This window comes from Sturnus vulgaris, chromosome 1 (assembly GCF_052056855.1).
Source record: "Sturnus vulgaris isolate bStuVul1 chromosome 1, bStuVul1.hap1, whole genome shotgun sequence".
Taxonomy (NCBI): domain Eukaryota; kingdom Metazoa; phylum Chordata; class Aves; order Passeriformes; family Sturnidae; genus Sturnus; species Sturnus vulgaris.
Window position 1 is genome coordinate 38,946,281 of NC_142243.1, and position 15,899 is coordinate 38,962,179.

Sequence of the window (15,899 nt, forward strand, 5' to 3'; positions counted from 1 at the left end):
CGGCAAAATATGGAGTGCTTTTTCTTACAAGAAATATCCTTGTCATTTATCCATCTTTTAGTAAGTAGGCGAGAATATTTCTTTTCCTCCAGTATGAACATAACCATCAACTGATCAATTTCCTGCTCAGTCACAATTTATTTAGTATTGAAATACTTATTAGTGACTGCATTTTAAAGTATTTTCTAAGTAGTATATTCTTTGGTATAGGGTATTGATTCATCTGGCTTTCATGGGTAGAGAGACATGTAGTTTAGAAAAGTAGATGTGGTAAAAATAGTTTATTGTCATGTAGTCCTTTGTTTTATTTCTTTTCCTATTAATAATGTTGAGAAATTCTCTAGCATGTTCACATCTCTCTTAGCTTTAGAGAACTGTTTCATGAAGAAAACAACTCTCAGTCCCTTTTGACTTGGTACAGTAGTAAATATGTGTCTGTGAGAATTAATAATGTTTGAAATTCACTATATATGTTCATGCTTCTGAGTTTGAGTAGATTAACCTTTGCACCATTACTGGAAGGCAACTGTGTTTGTTCTTTTCTGTTAACAAAATGGTGGGGGTTTTTTTGTTTTTTGTTGTTTTTTCCTTTGTATGTGTGTATGTATATATATATATGAGAGAGAAGAGTCAAATGACTTCTCTAAGACCCAACAAAGTGTCAGATCTGACATTGCAAATTAAATGTCTTATGTGTGGAGCCCAGGGCTTCGATTACTAGCAAGGGCCTCACTTCTTGCCATCATCCCCATTGTTCAATATGTAGTAAACCATAAAGTTATTAGTTTAAATATAAACTGGATATATATAATGGTTTTAACTTAGAGGGTTTTTCCTCTTTGGCATTGCTAAACATAACTGTTACTGAGGCAGAAAATCCAAAGAAACAGATGCCAGAAAGGACCCAGAAAATACCGTTTTGTTGCCAGAGGCCGCGTATTCTCGCGGTGGATCCTCTGTGCTCAGCGGAGGAAATGAGGCACGTCCTCTCGTATGGCAGATTCCGAGGGCTGCTCAGTGGGGATATCAGGCGAGTGCCAGAGCACGTGCAGACAAAGGGCTGCTTGCACACTGGAGGTCTCTATCAGTGCAAGGCTCTCTGGGATGCTGTCCGATGATTTAATTGTAACTTTGAATGCTGTGACATGTGAACAAGCTACGTGTCAGCTGTTCTACAGAAACTGCTTATGAATGAGCTCTCAGCGTGAATGCAAGGTAAATTAAGGTTGCAACAAAAGAAATGTAAGGTGTATAAATTAATTTTAGTTTGGGACACCACAGACTAGGAGACAAAACATGGACAGCTTGCTGAGGAGCAATTGATGGACAGTATTGTATTAATGTTTATCTTGTTTGTATAAAAATAATAATGAATTAAACATCTCTTTTTCTTAGATGTTTGCAAGAGCAATGATGTATTTTGAACATGAATAGACAGGGCTATCTGATCAATTTTTATGTCTTGAAGCAGAAAGGTGGTTTGTCTGTGTCTGCTCAATCACAGAATAGCTTGATAAAGGGCCGTTTTAGTGCTCTTGGCATTAGAAGTTTTGGGTTGAGCTAGAACAGATGCAGAAAATGAGAGATCATTTTGTTTTCAGAATGTAAGGAACGTGGGTTAGGATTTAGGAGGAAGAATGTAAAGTTTTTGATCTAGGACTAAAGTCGTTGAAGTTGTCAATCATTTCTTGACATGCCTCATACTCACTCTAATGCCGTGAAATATTGACTGTTTTTACTACTATATGTAAAACAAAGGAATGATCTCTGACTCTGTAATAAAAGTGCAATGCCATCATTCTGTAACTTCAAACAAGGCTGAAAAAGCAAAAGGAACTCATAAACCACAAAATTGAAGTTTTCATGCAGCCTAGGTTTTCTGTAGTTTGAATTTGTGATAGTAAAAATTTCAAAATCATGGCAGAATTTTGTAATACGCAGAAGAAATATTTTAAGCATTCCCGCAGTTATAAGATCTCCCTGCTAAAAGTTGTGATTTTTTAGGATTATTTAAACAGGCTAACTGTTTTAAAACAACATTTCTGTTGTGCTTTAACTTCACTAATTAAAAAATGGGATGACTTTCAGTGTTACTACAATGATGTCGTGCTTGATTAAGCAGACTGTGCCTTTATTTTTATTAGAAAGTTATGATATTTATTGGAGGAATTCTGTATGCTGGAGGTAAAAACATCTCAATGAGTAGGAAAAAACAAGTAAAGATTAAATTGCTCCCCCTCTACAGAAATAACTTTGTGTGTTTGTGGGGTGTACAGCAGCTCTGTATGTAGGGTATATACACCCAGCTGTGGCAGAGATCAGGTATGCAAGGACTTGACTTGGAAGCATCAGCCTGGGAATGACCAGAAATCCTTAACAGCAAAGTTGCTCTCTCTGGAGTTAAAGCTCTGGCAGGATGCCTGTAATGTCTTTATGAGTGACCTGGAGAATATGGCAGAGTGCACTCTTAAGGTTTTCAGATGGCACCAAGATGAGTGCAAGCAGTTGGTACATGCAGAGGCATTTTATATTATATATGCCAATATACCTGAATGCTTATTTTCATAAGCCATTTGCTTTGCCTGTATTTATATGCATAGAAGTTAGAAGAAAATCTAAGCATCTGGAAGAGTATTTTTATCTTTTCAATGATCTCATCAGGTCTTAATGAATGATTATTACCTCTGCCTACAAATCTTGCCCACGTATGTCCTAATTATTTCAGAATGTGAATGATAAAAGCTGGCGTTTCTGGTTCAGGCCAGTTCTTCTACTGCTGTTGGTTCATTTATTCATTATAGCCATAAAATCGATTCATAGTGGCATAAGGGGAATTTTGATAGTAGCTGTGAGACTCCTTAACATGCAAGATTTTGTTCAGACTGTAACATTATAAAAAGAATTAAACTGCTTATTTTTACATTATATATGTTAATATATCTGAATGCTTATTTTGATAAGTCATTTTCTTTACCTGTATTTATATGCAAAATGGGTAGCAGTCATTTTTAAAATAACAAGATATGTGTAGGTCAGGCTTGAACCTTTGGCTTGTGACTTGAGCACCTACCTCAGGAATTTGAGTGTTATTATTGTGGTTTTTTTTTTTTTTTAGTGTAGGGAATAATAGGAATAGCAATTTGCTCTGTGCATGAAATCTTGTGAAGCAGAAGGCAAGAAGAAAATACTGAGGATGTATTGATTTTTCTTTTCCTTCTTCCTTCTAAATGTTAATGTTTTTGTGCTGAAGCAGCCTATAAAAAAGCCTTGGACGTGGTTTATAGGAAGGGTGGTATTCACAGTCCTTCTTATGGCATCATAATCTGGCAAGTCTTTGGGAACTGTAAACTCCCACAAGTTCCTTTGGGAACTCTGTATCCTATTCTGCATACTTAAATTTCTTCAGAGGTCAAGATACTGGCTCTCATGCAGATGCTGGTGTAAGGGAAAAGAGCTCCCATTGCCAGCTGTGGCAGAGATCAGGTATTCAAGGACTTGACTTGGAAGCATCAGCCTGGGAATACCCAGAAATCCTTAACAACCACGTTGCTCTCCCTGGAGGAAGAACACTGGCAGGGTGCCTGTAATGTCTTTATTGGTGACCTGGAGGATGTGGCAGAGAGCACTGAGACGTTTTCAGATGACAAGCAGTTTGTACACACAGGGGCAAGGCTGTGGCTCAGAGGGATCTGGCCGGGCTGCAGGAGAGGGTTGACAGAGAACTCATGAAATTCAACAAGGACATATGAACACCATGTACGTGGGGAGGACTTGCCCCTTGCTCAGATCCATACTGGGGATCATCTCTGCTCAGAATGATGTGGGGGCCTTGGCAGGCAGCAGGCTGGGCTGCCTCCTGGGAGGTATTAACAGAGCCATAGTCCATAGACAGATGAAAGAGATTTATCTGCCTTTACTCAGCCCTCATTAGACTGCATCTGGGATAGCATTTAGCCAATTTTTTCCCCTCAGTAAAAAGGAAGGCAGAGCAGGTCCCCAGGCCGACCAGGGAGCTGCAGCACTTCCCTTTGGGGGAACCCGATATCAGCCCCCAATATGTAGGGAGTTGTGAAGTCCTGGGTGGGCTTATTCTGGGCAATTTTCCTTTGAGTTGGGGGTTTTGCCTGCCAGTACAATGTACATTAAGAAGCTAAGTATTCTGGAGGGCAAGAACTGTTAAGGCTTATAGTAGCAGGGGAAATAGAAGGAGGGTATATGAGATATTTAGCAATTGTATAAGTGAGCAAAGGAGCTGAGAATCCTGACCTATGGAAAAAGTGTGATTTTCTAGGTGGCTGCTCATGGCATTTGTTCCATATTGGAGGTTCATTTTTCAGAAAATATTTGATTTTTACTTCTACATGTTCTTGCACAGTTTCACGAAACATTATAGATCAGCTTTCAACCAGAAATTCTAAGAATTATATTTTGTTACTACTAATTGATGTAGAAATGTTCATAAAGTTGAAAGAAACAGACTGAAAAAAAGTCCTAATAATATCTTTTTTTTTCTTTTAAGAATTCAGAAAGAACTTGCAGAAATTACATTAGACCCTCCTCCAAACTGTAGGTAAGTTCAACTGGATTTTATTAATTTGGAATATGGAAATGAAATGTGTGGATCTGTGGAAATTGCATAGGGGACTGAAGTAAATTTTAGTTATTCCTTTGTGCTGATTATTAAGTAATTTTGGAATAAGAGCTGATAGATAGTATGTTGCCTACATATATGGAGTTCATAAGACATACTTTCTGGTAACCAAAGTAGTGGCATAAATGGATGAACTCTGTGATGCATTAATACATACAGGACAAATACCAAATCACCCTTTGTTTCGGATATAGTATTTTGTTTGATTCTGTAAAATGTAATCTTGGTGGCAGTTGCTTGGTATATTTGATTCCTTTCTCTTGCAACTAGTTAACATACTGTGAATAAAATGTAGAAAGGAAAATGTTACTTAGTAATTTTTTTACTGTGTTTGTGGCAATCAATTGTGATATTCGATGGACACTTCTTGAATTTGAGTATAGCATCATATAGACTTTCTGATAATGATGGTGTGCTTGTTTGTTTTGGGTTTTTTATTTTGTTGTAGTTTGGTTTGTTTTGCTTTGGTTGGGGCAGTGAGGGGGCCTGGGTTGTGGTTTATTTTGTCACGTATGTTTACTTCTGGTATGTTTAAAATTGGCTTTGAAATGAATGATGAGATAGACCTTGAAACCCTCGCTGTCTGGTGGCTGGTTCTGTATACAGTTGTTTTCAGATGGCTGTCTCGGGCTTCTTATCTGTCAGCTTGTGACATATGGTCAGCGTTGGAGCTGGGCCAGGGCTGCACATTGCTGTTTAAAGGAGTCCCTGCTACTGCACCTCTCGTGGTGAGAGGTTGGGCTCAGTACAGAATAGGTTCCACCCAGTCCTGCCGACCCATCTCAACTGATGTGGTTAGTAGGTTTCATTCTGTTAATGCACTAGAAAGGAAGATTGATAGAAATGGCTGATTGCATGCAGCTTTTATAATGTATCCCAGTATGTTTCAGTATCGAATTAACTAAGCAACTGGTAGTAAAAATGACAGTCAGCTTTATTCTTCTGGTCTCTTGACAAAAGTATGTGTAAGAAAATACTCTAACAAGATTTGATGTGGTTGTGCTGGTTCTCAAGATATAAGTCAAGTGGCTATGTACCAAAGCTCTGCTTAGTCAAGTAGCCTTGCAATAATAGCATTCAAAGAGTATTTCAGTCAATTAGGACGAACAGTTTTTTGCTGGATAAAACATTTTAATAGCTAAGCTGTTATGTCACGCTTAGGACTATGTGTGAGTCTTCAATCACATCAAAGCTGTTTCATGTGGCAGATTTTACTTCTGTGTTGATGACTGATGCCTATTAGTGAATTGATTTACTGAGATGAATATGAAACTTCAGTCTGTTGTAGAAGAATGCTTAAGTCTTTGAACTGGGAGTAAAAGGCTTACAGGTTTTTACAGCAGTGTCATTTTTTATGGTTTTCTGAAGCTTTCTCTTTATACAAAAGCAGTTGTTTCAGTATACAAGAAACTATTATATTTGATTTTTTTTTTTGCTAGCAAGTGCAAATGTAAAGCATTGACTATCTTAGTGGAAAGCCCTTTGGTGACTTGCAATTTACAAAAAAAAACAAGTTGAGCTGGATGTTTTCTGGCTTTGCTGAATTATTTACACTAATGATAAAATAGCAATAAAGTGCACTCCATGATGCTGTTTTGCAAAATCACAAAATTACATCTAACTTCATGTCTGCTGCTTTAACACAGTTCTTAAGATGCAGAATTACTTCATGTTGTGATAGATAGAGTGATAGATAACCATTACTAACTTTAATATTAGCAAATATGTTTCCATAGTCAATACAGAATCACTTCATTTAGTTTTATGCTTTGTTGACATAGTCTAAACAGTGTTTTCATTTGAACTTCATCTATTTTCTATTATAGTTAAATGTTACGAAACAAATGTATCAACCAGGCATTATTCTTCAGAATAATGAGGAAAGCTGAGCTATTGTACAAGTATATCTTACTCTACAGTATTGATCCAACCTTTCTTGGTTTTAGTGAAATTTAGGTCATTGTTAAAAGACATGATAGCTTTTCCTATTAAAAAGCCTGACCATATTTCATAAAGGTAAACTCATTCCAGATGTAGGCTACTTGGAAGGTTGCGATTCCATCTTGCCTCCACTGTATGTACTCTTTTATATATAAAATAAATCATGACTGGACAACAGGAATGTGATAATTCTGAAAACTTAATGTCACAGAAGGTGTGAAGAAAGTATTATTCAAGAATACAGCTATCTTAAGCAACTACTTAGGAAGTTCTGATGGGAAGGCTTTTGAGCAGAATTGGAACTTAGGTGGAATACTGCAAGATGATTTGCAAGACTTTTCATTAACTACAGCAGGCCATAGCTTCAGGTTTCTCCAGTTGATGAAAAAAGCCCCAAATGGAACAGTATCTGTAGCACAGTAAGCATCTCTCAATCCCATGGTGGGCTACACAGTTGCTACAAGCTCCAAGGCCAGCTGCAGTTTGCACTGCTGCAACAGCTGTGATCTTAACATTTCCCCCGCCTCATCCCTGTGAAGAGAATAGACTGTATAATCTTCGTGTTTGTTTGGAAGACAAAAAAAGTCTTGCTCACAAATGTGCCTTGGAATTGGCAGATTATCGCTGCTGGGACTTGCAGCATCATTCCAAAACTGTGGAAAGCTGTGGGTTTCAGAGTTCCTAAAAAATCTGTCACTTTGGCTTTAAGAGAAGATTTAATACTATCAGAAATTAGAGTTGCCTGCCTTCCTACTTCCTTTTCTGTAGTTTGGGTACTGGGCAATGGAGAGAGTCCTCTTGGCTCCACAAACTTTGGCTCCTTCCTCAGGACTGAGAATGTATAATGTTCTACGTGTAAAAAAGCCAAGCTGAGGGGGGGGTGTGGGAGTTGAGCAGTGTAATCACTGCTATTTTTGGAGGAAGGCATGTCATAAAAAAGCCTGTTATACTTCACATTTAACCGAAAGAAGCGGGTGGTTTTCAGTATGTGTTGTCCCATCCCTCCCCCCATTTTACTTTTGCATTGAGCTGCATTTACTCTCAAGGACAGTCCTGAATGCAAAGCAGGTACATTTATGTTTTAAATCTGCAGCATTGTGAAATTTCAGTTTGTCAGGAGATAGTATACCTAAATTGTAGACATTTGCCATTCTTGTCTTTTTTTTTCCCCTCTTATTGAAATATCAAAGCTTGATTGCTAGAAATGGCACACATATTATGCTCCTAAGTAGTGCAGAGTATAGCTTTTCTCACAGGTGATAAGATCCTCATATTTAAGTGTCATTTTCCTATATTGCCTTTCTGAAAGAGGGGAACAGTTGGAAATCCTTATAGCTAAAATAATGCCTTTTCAAACTTCCCAAATTTTTGGCTGTATTGTGCATAAGACAAAAGATTTCACAGAATACAGCTTCTTGTGTACTATTTTCCTTCTCACTGGCAAGGGAACAACATCTCTGTGGCAACTTATACCAATTGCTTATATAGGAAAATAATATTTGGAAAGGATTTCATGTATTTTTAGCTTCTTTCAATGTGGACTTAGCAGCTGGAAACAAGGAGAGCCAGCATGAAATGAATAGCCGCTCTCTGTGGACACCACTTGGAGCAAGTGCTCCAAATTTTCCTATTAAGTCACTGATATTACCTATCTTCCCCTTCATGTTTTCTTTTGGTGTTCTCTAGTGTGCTTTTCACCATTCTTCTCTTTTTTGTGCATTTACTGCAATTCCTATTATGTTTTTTACGTTTCATTTCTTCTACCCTCTAGCAATATAAGTAATGCTTGAGGCCTAGAAATACACTGTAAAGGACTGTGCAGCTTAGTGGGCAGAATGACTCTCATTCCAAAACAATCAGTTTAAAATCCTGTGTGTAGTCTTATCTCTTCCATTTGTTTGACTCATTACATTAACTTGCTTTTTATACTGTCTGCAAAATTGAGAAGCAACCAGCATATGTGATTCTAGTATTTTGCTTTTGAAAACTAATCACACTGATAATACTAGAAACAGTTCTTTTTGGGATGGTGTTGAGAAGAGCCAAGTGGAATGGCAAAATTCTCAATTTGTCTTAGGGAGAGAGGTCAGTGTGCCTCATGGATACCTCTTCTATTATTAATGACTGTATGGAGTCCATCATTGCTGTTTAATATTGCTTTGACTCTGTTTTTGCTGAAATGTTGGGGCTGGGATCTTCACAACTCCATGGGATTATATGAATTCCAGCAATTTCAGTTATTGGTTTTGGGGCCACGTTTAAACTCCTTCCTAGAGCTATTTTAAAGCTAAAGAGGTGGCACAAGTGTCAGGAGCAGAAAACAACAGGGAGCACAATATCAGGGAAAAACTGGGAGGGAGAAGATGGTCAGCCTTGCTCTGAAATGCAGAGGGAGAGAAGTGGAGAGACCTGGAGCAGCAGGTACAGCAAGTATCTACCCTGCAATTGTGCTCTGTGATTTTGATTGTTTGGCTTGGGGAGGCATCAGTCTGTTGCCACAGGCACATGGCTGTGATGCTAATGTGTGAGCAGGATGAAAAACTGTAGTAAGAAATGCTTTCTCTGGACATTTTTCTTTGCAAATATCTCCAGCCTGAATTCAGGTTCCCTTCCCATTGTGTTACTCATGGAGTTTACTGTCTGCCTGTATAGACTTATTTTGATCTGCTGCTAGTCACCTTCTTGAGAACATGTGACACAGAACAATAAGGTATATTGTATATACCTTAGCCTGGTCTCTTTAGAATTAACAGCAAATAGCAAAACTTAGTCAAAAAGGTAAATGTAGAAGTGGTTTATACTAGGATGCAGGATTCTGTTGGATAAGGATGGTTGAAAAGTTTGAGTACTCACTGCATCTGCTTTATGTTTTATTTTTGAGTCCCTTTCTGCTTCAAAAGCAGCGAGAAAAATGTCCCAAAGATATGCAAGTTAAAAATCACATTGGGATTGTATTTTAAAATAGCAACCATGCTGTGTTTTATCACTTAAATTAGTTTGCTGGTTTTTTTAACTGGTTAGGTATTTAGATTTTGTTACTTTGGTACCTTGAAGTACCTTGGATGAAAAGTGTCAGATTACTTTTTGATATGTAACCTTTTCATTCTTTTAGTTATTTTCTTTTAAGACAGTGCAGAACCGTAATTTGTGCTTTAAGCTCTGAAGTATGTAACTGTATTAAAACATTTCTTTAAAAAATCTGTTTATTTTCACTGTAAAAGTGACGTTTCAATGTCATATTGTTTACAAAGCATCTGTTTTCTAAAAATAACACAGATGTTTCTTTTCATGGGTCTTCCATGTGTCAAGATATGCAGTGTACTTGGAAGGCCCTCTAAAATATAGCTGCTTTTTTTAGTCATCTAGTATCTTTAAAAATCTATGTTTGATATGAAAATTTATTAGAGAACACTGAACTTTTTTTTGTTTTTGTCATTGAATAAACTGAGTTTTCAATATCTGCTTGATTGCATTATTGCCTGCAGTTTTGGGGTGATTTTAGGATTGGTTACATGCAACGCTCAAAAGCTTCAGAATGTGTTGTGGCTATTGGTGGCTTGAAAAGTTAGCAACTTTGATGAAGGCAGGAGAGGAAATAAAAGAAAGAAAGGCGGTAAAGGGAACCTGCCACTGGCTGCCTGCCAGGTCTGGCAACTTCACTCCGTGATGACGATGTAAGGCACTGTCTGACAACATCCATTAATACCTCCCAGCTGAACAATACCTCCACATGATTTCTGCCAGTTCTCCCAGTTTTTTGAATGATGACAACTCCTCTCCCAGGAGGAGAAGAAAAGAGAAACTAGTGTTAGAGAAGAATAAGAGTACTTCAGCAAGCACCGTGTGAGTGCAGATTTGGAAGGTCAGGGAGATGCCAGAGCACATCTTACGGCACAGCTGAAGCAGAGAAATGAGATTGGGGCATAAGGAGGGGTCAGGAAGATCACACATTCCTTGAAGCAGGAAAGGGCAGAAAAAGGCTCAAAAAGCAGCCTGTGATGGACATGGGTAGATTCCTTGATATTTGCAATGTGCTTAGTGTAGAAAATAACTAAATCTCTGGTTTAAATTGTGAGTTGGGGAAGGTAGTGTGAAGAACTGTAGCAAGGGTAAAACGAAACACTTTGATGCTTTTAGTGTGGGAAATTCTGAACAGAAAATTTTTTTTCCAGCAGTTTCATTTTGAGTTGCAGCTGGTCTTTGTAAGTCAGTCTCCTACGGTGTACAAGAGCAGTCCCCAATGCTTTCAGCTCCAGAATTTTTCAGACTGCCTCTCACAGACATTTCTTTTGTCTTCTCCTAAATTGCTTAACAAAGGTGTTGGTTTAGGGTAGGAGATTTTTTTTGTTGGGTTTTTTTGTTGTTTTTCCTATGAGCCAGAATTTGATTTATATTTTAAAACTAATATTTTACATCCATGGTTTTGTAATCTCCTTAATAAAGCCCTCATTAAACACGCACAAAAAAAACCTTTCCCCCCAAACCCTAAAATAAGTAAGTTAAATAAACAATCACTGCTTGCCAGCAAGGGAAGCAAAACCACCTTGATTGAGACTTGATATCATTGCTGGGAAACTTTGCAAAGAAATACCTGAATGTGTAGATTTTATATATAGTTAGCTATTTTTGTGGGGTTTTTCTTCCCCCCCCCCCCAAATGTAGACTAATTTCTAGTATGAAAACTATGTAAGTGTGAATTTCTTTACAGAAATTTGATAGAGGAGAATTATTTGAAAGTGTGACTGTAGCAGGTACTATTGCACTGAATAAGCAGACACTGCCATTTCATGATAATCATGTAAAAAACATGCTTTTATTAGCAGCTCATTACCCTTTAGTAATTTACTCATTATTGAATAAATGAGGGAAATGGAAGATATTTTGTCTGTTGGTTGGGACTGACAGCATAATGAAGTATTTGTTTTCTTCAATAAATGGCACAATCTCATAGCTGCCTAACACTGTTGTCTTCAGTAAACCACATTTGAGCAGAATTTGAATTCTGCTGTTCCCTGTAATACTTAAATTCCCTCAACTTGGAAATCTGTTTTTTTAAAAAATCAGTCTTTTTCAGTTCCAATACCACAATTATATGGCTTTTTAACAGCTATTAAATTTTAGTGCACTTTGTTTTAGGAGTGTTATTGTTTGTTTGTTTGTTTTGGCTTTTTGTTGCTGGTTTAGTTTTGGGGTTTTTTTGCATAGTCATGGCAGTCTAAGGCAATGCTGTGATTTTTCTTTTGGTCTTGGTGTATATGGAATGTGTGCAGATTAACAGTTAATAGATTGAATTTATTGAAATTGTTTTCCAAAATCTCCTGGCTGAAAAGCTGCAGTTTAGGACTAAAAAGTCATGAACTAGTAACAGAGCATGCTTTGCAATACTTTGGAAAGAAACTATGAAATTGATCTGGATGCTGTTTTCTTGGTGAGCAATAAAACTTATTTATGCTGTACTTACACATTTGCAGCTTTGTTACAAGCTTTTTGGGGTATCTAATTGGCTGCAGCTTTGAATCATATCATAAACATGCCAAATGTTACTAATTACAATTAAGATATCTACTTGAAATAATCTTTGTTTTCATTTTCTCTGACAATTTTTTTTTTCACTTATTTACATGCCTTTAATTTTTCATTTTAACAGTTCTTGCAACACTTTAATTTATTTTTGTTTCAAGGCTGTGGAATTGGATTAAACAGGGTTTTTAAATACTTCCATGTTGCTTGGAAAGAAGCCAGTTACTGTGTATTGGCTTAATAGAAACCACGCTTAGCAGTGCCTCACATATGGCAGCTCGTGTTTGTGTGGTAAGACATTATGTATTTTAAATATTACCTTTTATGTGAGAGTCAAATTTATGCCAGAATCTGAAGTTTCCTCTGATTAATGTTAACATTCTGGGGGGTTTTTTAGGGAGAAATGTGTAGTCAAATACATAATTTACTGTCTGTTTGGCACAAAAGCCATATTTATGTGGCCTTCATTAATTTGAGATGCATACTGTGCCTAAAGAGGGCTATAGGTGAGTGATAATATGCTTTCATGACACTTGTAGCCTTTTTATGTTGTAAATATTGTGGAGGCCAAGATGGTGTTTCTGTAAGTAAGACTGAAGTACAAGGCTTTGTGTTCAATTTAGTAGATTGAGTTATATTTGAAGAATAAGCTGTACAGGGTTTCAGCAATTACTCTTGGAGTAACGACACAGCTGACAACTTAAACCTTAAATTTCTAAAGGCTTTTTCTGGTTTGGGTGTTATCGTTGTATTGGGTTTTAAAATTATTTATATCTTATTGTAACTTTTATGGAACTTGGAGCTAAGTGTAGCCTCTAAGAATTTTAAAGCTTTTAAAGGCATTTATTCTGGATTATCTTGCTGTAGGCAGTCTTTTTGTATAAAATTCAGCAGTAACTTAATAGTAAAATTTCCTTTATCAGAAAATAATATTGTTATGCAGTGGAGAAACAGGGAATAATTCTATTTTTTCAAAATGATTGCCTCATTTTTTTTACGCATTGGGTTTTGGGGGAGGAGGGCTTTTTATTTCTGCAAGATTAGCTGATGTTTGATTTAACTTTCGTTTGGGAGGTATTGACGGTAAACACCACTGAACACTTACATCATAAATCTAATAGAGATTTTTATCCTTTTTATTTTAACTTTAAAATTGTCAAAGGAAATTCTATTCTTTCTATGAGACCAGCACAGTATCCTCTGCATATATCATAATTCTATGGGTAACGTAAAAAACCCATGGTAGCAAACTGGATTTTACACTTTAAGGTATTTAAATTCTAAAGTGGCTTTTATCTTTAAGTATGTTATTACACTAGTTTATGATTAGTCTGTTTACACATAAGAAGGCAGTATTTAGGATTTTATACTTCTGAGCTAAATGGACAAATATTTTTTAAAGGTAATTAAAGTATGCTGGGGATAACTAATAGTATCAGCTGTATGGTCACTTTAACATAGGATGGGATCCAGATAACTTTAAAATTCTGTGCAGTCTCATTATTTGCTATCTTAGGTAGCCTAAATGGGATAAACGTATGTATTGCATACAAAATTAGACATGTTATAACCCTTGCACAGAAGATTGATGGAATGTAATGCATTTAATTTTCAGAGAAATTTAGGAGTGAAAAATTAGATGTCTGCCTAGTTTGCGGTTTCAGATTTGTTGATATAAATAATTGATTGCTAAGCTCTTAGCTGTGGCATTTAGGGTTGCAAACCAGGGGTTTTTAAGAAACTTCTAAATTTGGGGCTTGCAGCCAGGGTGAATTTGTAGAAATACCGGTTTCAGAATCACTGCAATAACGCAGTGCCAGGTTTTGTAGCAGCATGAAGTAACCATGGATGGGATTCATTAAGCCTTCTAGGTTAAACTGTTGGCTGGAGTTAACTGGGCTTGAGCGTTCCACAGGAATTTTGAGAAAGACTGTAGTGTGAAAATGAACCTTCCCATTATTTCAGATTTTGTTGGAGAGCTTGAAAAGCAGGGCATTCATGACTGGACCTTTCTTGGAAGAGTGTCTGTCTTTTGATTACAGGAGAAAAGTTAGCCTTGCTCCATGTTATATTGGAGTATGTTGCTTTTTCTGCAGCAGGCATCGTGGAACACACTTGGTTTTGCTCATTCAAAATACTTGGTGGGAGTAGTGCACTTCTTGGCACTGAACCTCTCAGAGAACTCATATTGCTGGCTGGGTCAGAAACACAACCATAGCATCTTGTATCTCCTGCACACAATCTGCCAAATTGCCTGCCAAAAACAATGCCTGGAGTCACTTTTAGCCTCGGGTATAAAGAGCATGTTCTTTTTCTCCCTTTCCTGAGGTACTTGTAGGAGATCTGCTGGAGTTTGGCTCAGGGAAAATACTTGTCTCTAGTGGGGGTAAAAACCCAACACCCAAGGTGCCCTTCCTTATGATTGGCTGTTTGTTTATTTGTGTTCTGTTACACATAAAATAAGACCTGTCAGTCTATAAAACTATTGCTAAAAGAGTTCTTGCTTCACTGCCATGTCTTATTCACAGCAACGTCCTGTTGGTAGCAGCAAGAACAGTAAAACACTTTGACACACAGTGTGCACATTACAAAAATGAAGTGTCATGTCAGAAATGCCTGTAAACATTTTCACAGTCACTTGTCTTTGCACGTTTGAAGGTAGGAAATTTTTAGAGAAGACGACTCCATTTTCTTCCTTCTCTGCATGTCCAGGCTGCCTAGAAGGGAAGATGTATTTACTTAGTGTGGGATTTCAATGGGCTGTTGTGGTCATGACTACTACAATTCTAGTTGTCTGAGTACATTCCTCAACAATCTGTCAACACAGTGATTAAGTACGAGTGCAAGAGGGCTATTCTGAATTTTGATCCAGCATTTACCAAGTTAATTTTGGGGGCGGTTTGTTCCTACTTTTTTTTGGTCGTTGGTAAACTGTAGACTTTGAAGAGTAAGGTCAGGTGATCACAGGTATCACTGCTATTGGAATACTGTCTAGCTTATAGGCATCAATAATCAACTCGAAAATCTCATTTATGCCTGGAATTAATGTGGTGTAAATCAGATTTAAATTCATGATTCAAATGTAATGGCCTTCTGCATCACAAACCTCCAGAAGTGATTTTTAATTAATAATGTATATTAACCATGAGTCTTTTGCCATACATGTGGGGCGTGCATTTTCAGGTAGCTACAAATGCAGCCTCAAAAGCTCACAATGTGGTGGCTGTAGGATGACGCATTCTGAAGATGTTCTACAACAACCTGCTTGCTCCTTGCTGAATACAAATAGCTGAGGGATGACAGCTATCTCAGTTTCAGTAGAATCTTTATGATTTATATGATAATGATAATTTTATTCTGCTGCCAGTACAGAGCACTTTGCAAACTGATATCAAGGTTAATTGTCACTTTGAGAAGAAGTGAAGCAGTCTGCCAACCTGATGCTGTGCTCAGCTGAGAAAGATAATTGTTATTCAAGTAGTATTTAAATGAGCCAAATGCTGATAAATACACAACCCAAATACTTTATTTTTTTTCCTCTCATGTTTATTCACTGTGCTAAAGAATGAGGTCATCGCTGTGCATAAATACCACTAATGGACGCTGTAGTAAAAACATGCTGAGTATTTACAGAACTTAAAAGGAGTGGGTTCCTCCTCCTCCCATGTGTGGGCTGAAGGGAAATACTTTAAACTTAGTTCCTCTTGTCAACACATCCTAATTCTTCTATGTTGCTGGTTACTTGTAGCAGTTGTACTGTTACCTTATATGTGACTGCTTATGCACT

At 37.2% G+C, this 15,899-nt stretch overlaps 1 protein-coding gene across 3 annotated transcripts in view; it reads left to right on the top strand.

The window, feature by feature from the left end:
* LOC106859772 (ubiquitin-conjugating enzyme E2 E2) overlaps positions 1-15,899 on the top strand; it is a 198,789-nt gene that overhangs the window by 8,564 nt on the left and 174,326 nt on the right. For all 3 annotated transcript variants that reach the window (XM_014887256.2, XM_088164101.1, XM_088164105.1), the window contains exon 3: positions 4,520-4,570. In XM_014887256.2, coding sequence (XP_014742742.1) covers positions 4,520-4,570 — 51 coding nt within the window. The remainder of the gene's footprint in view (positions 1-4,519; positions 4,571-15,899) is intronic.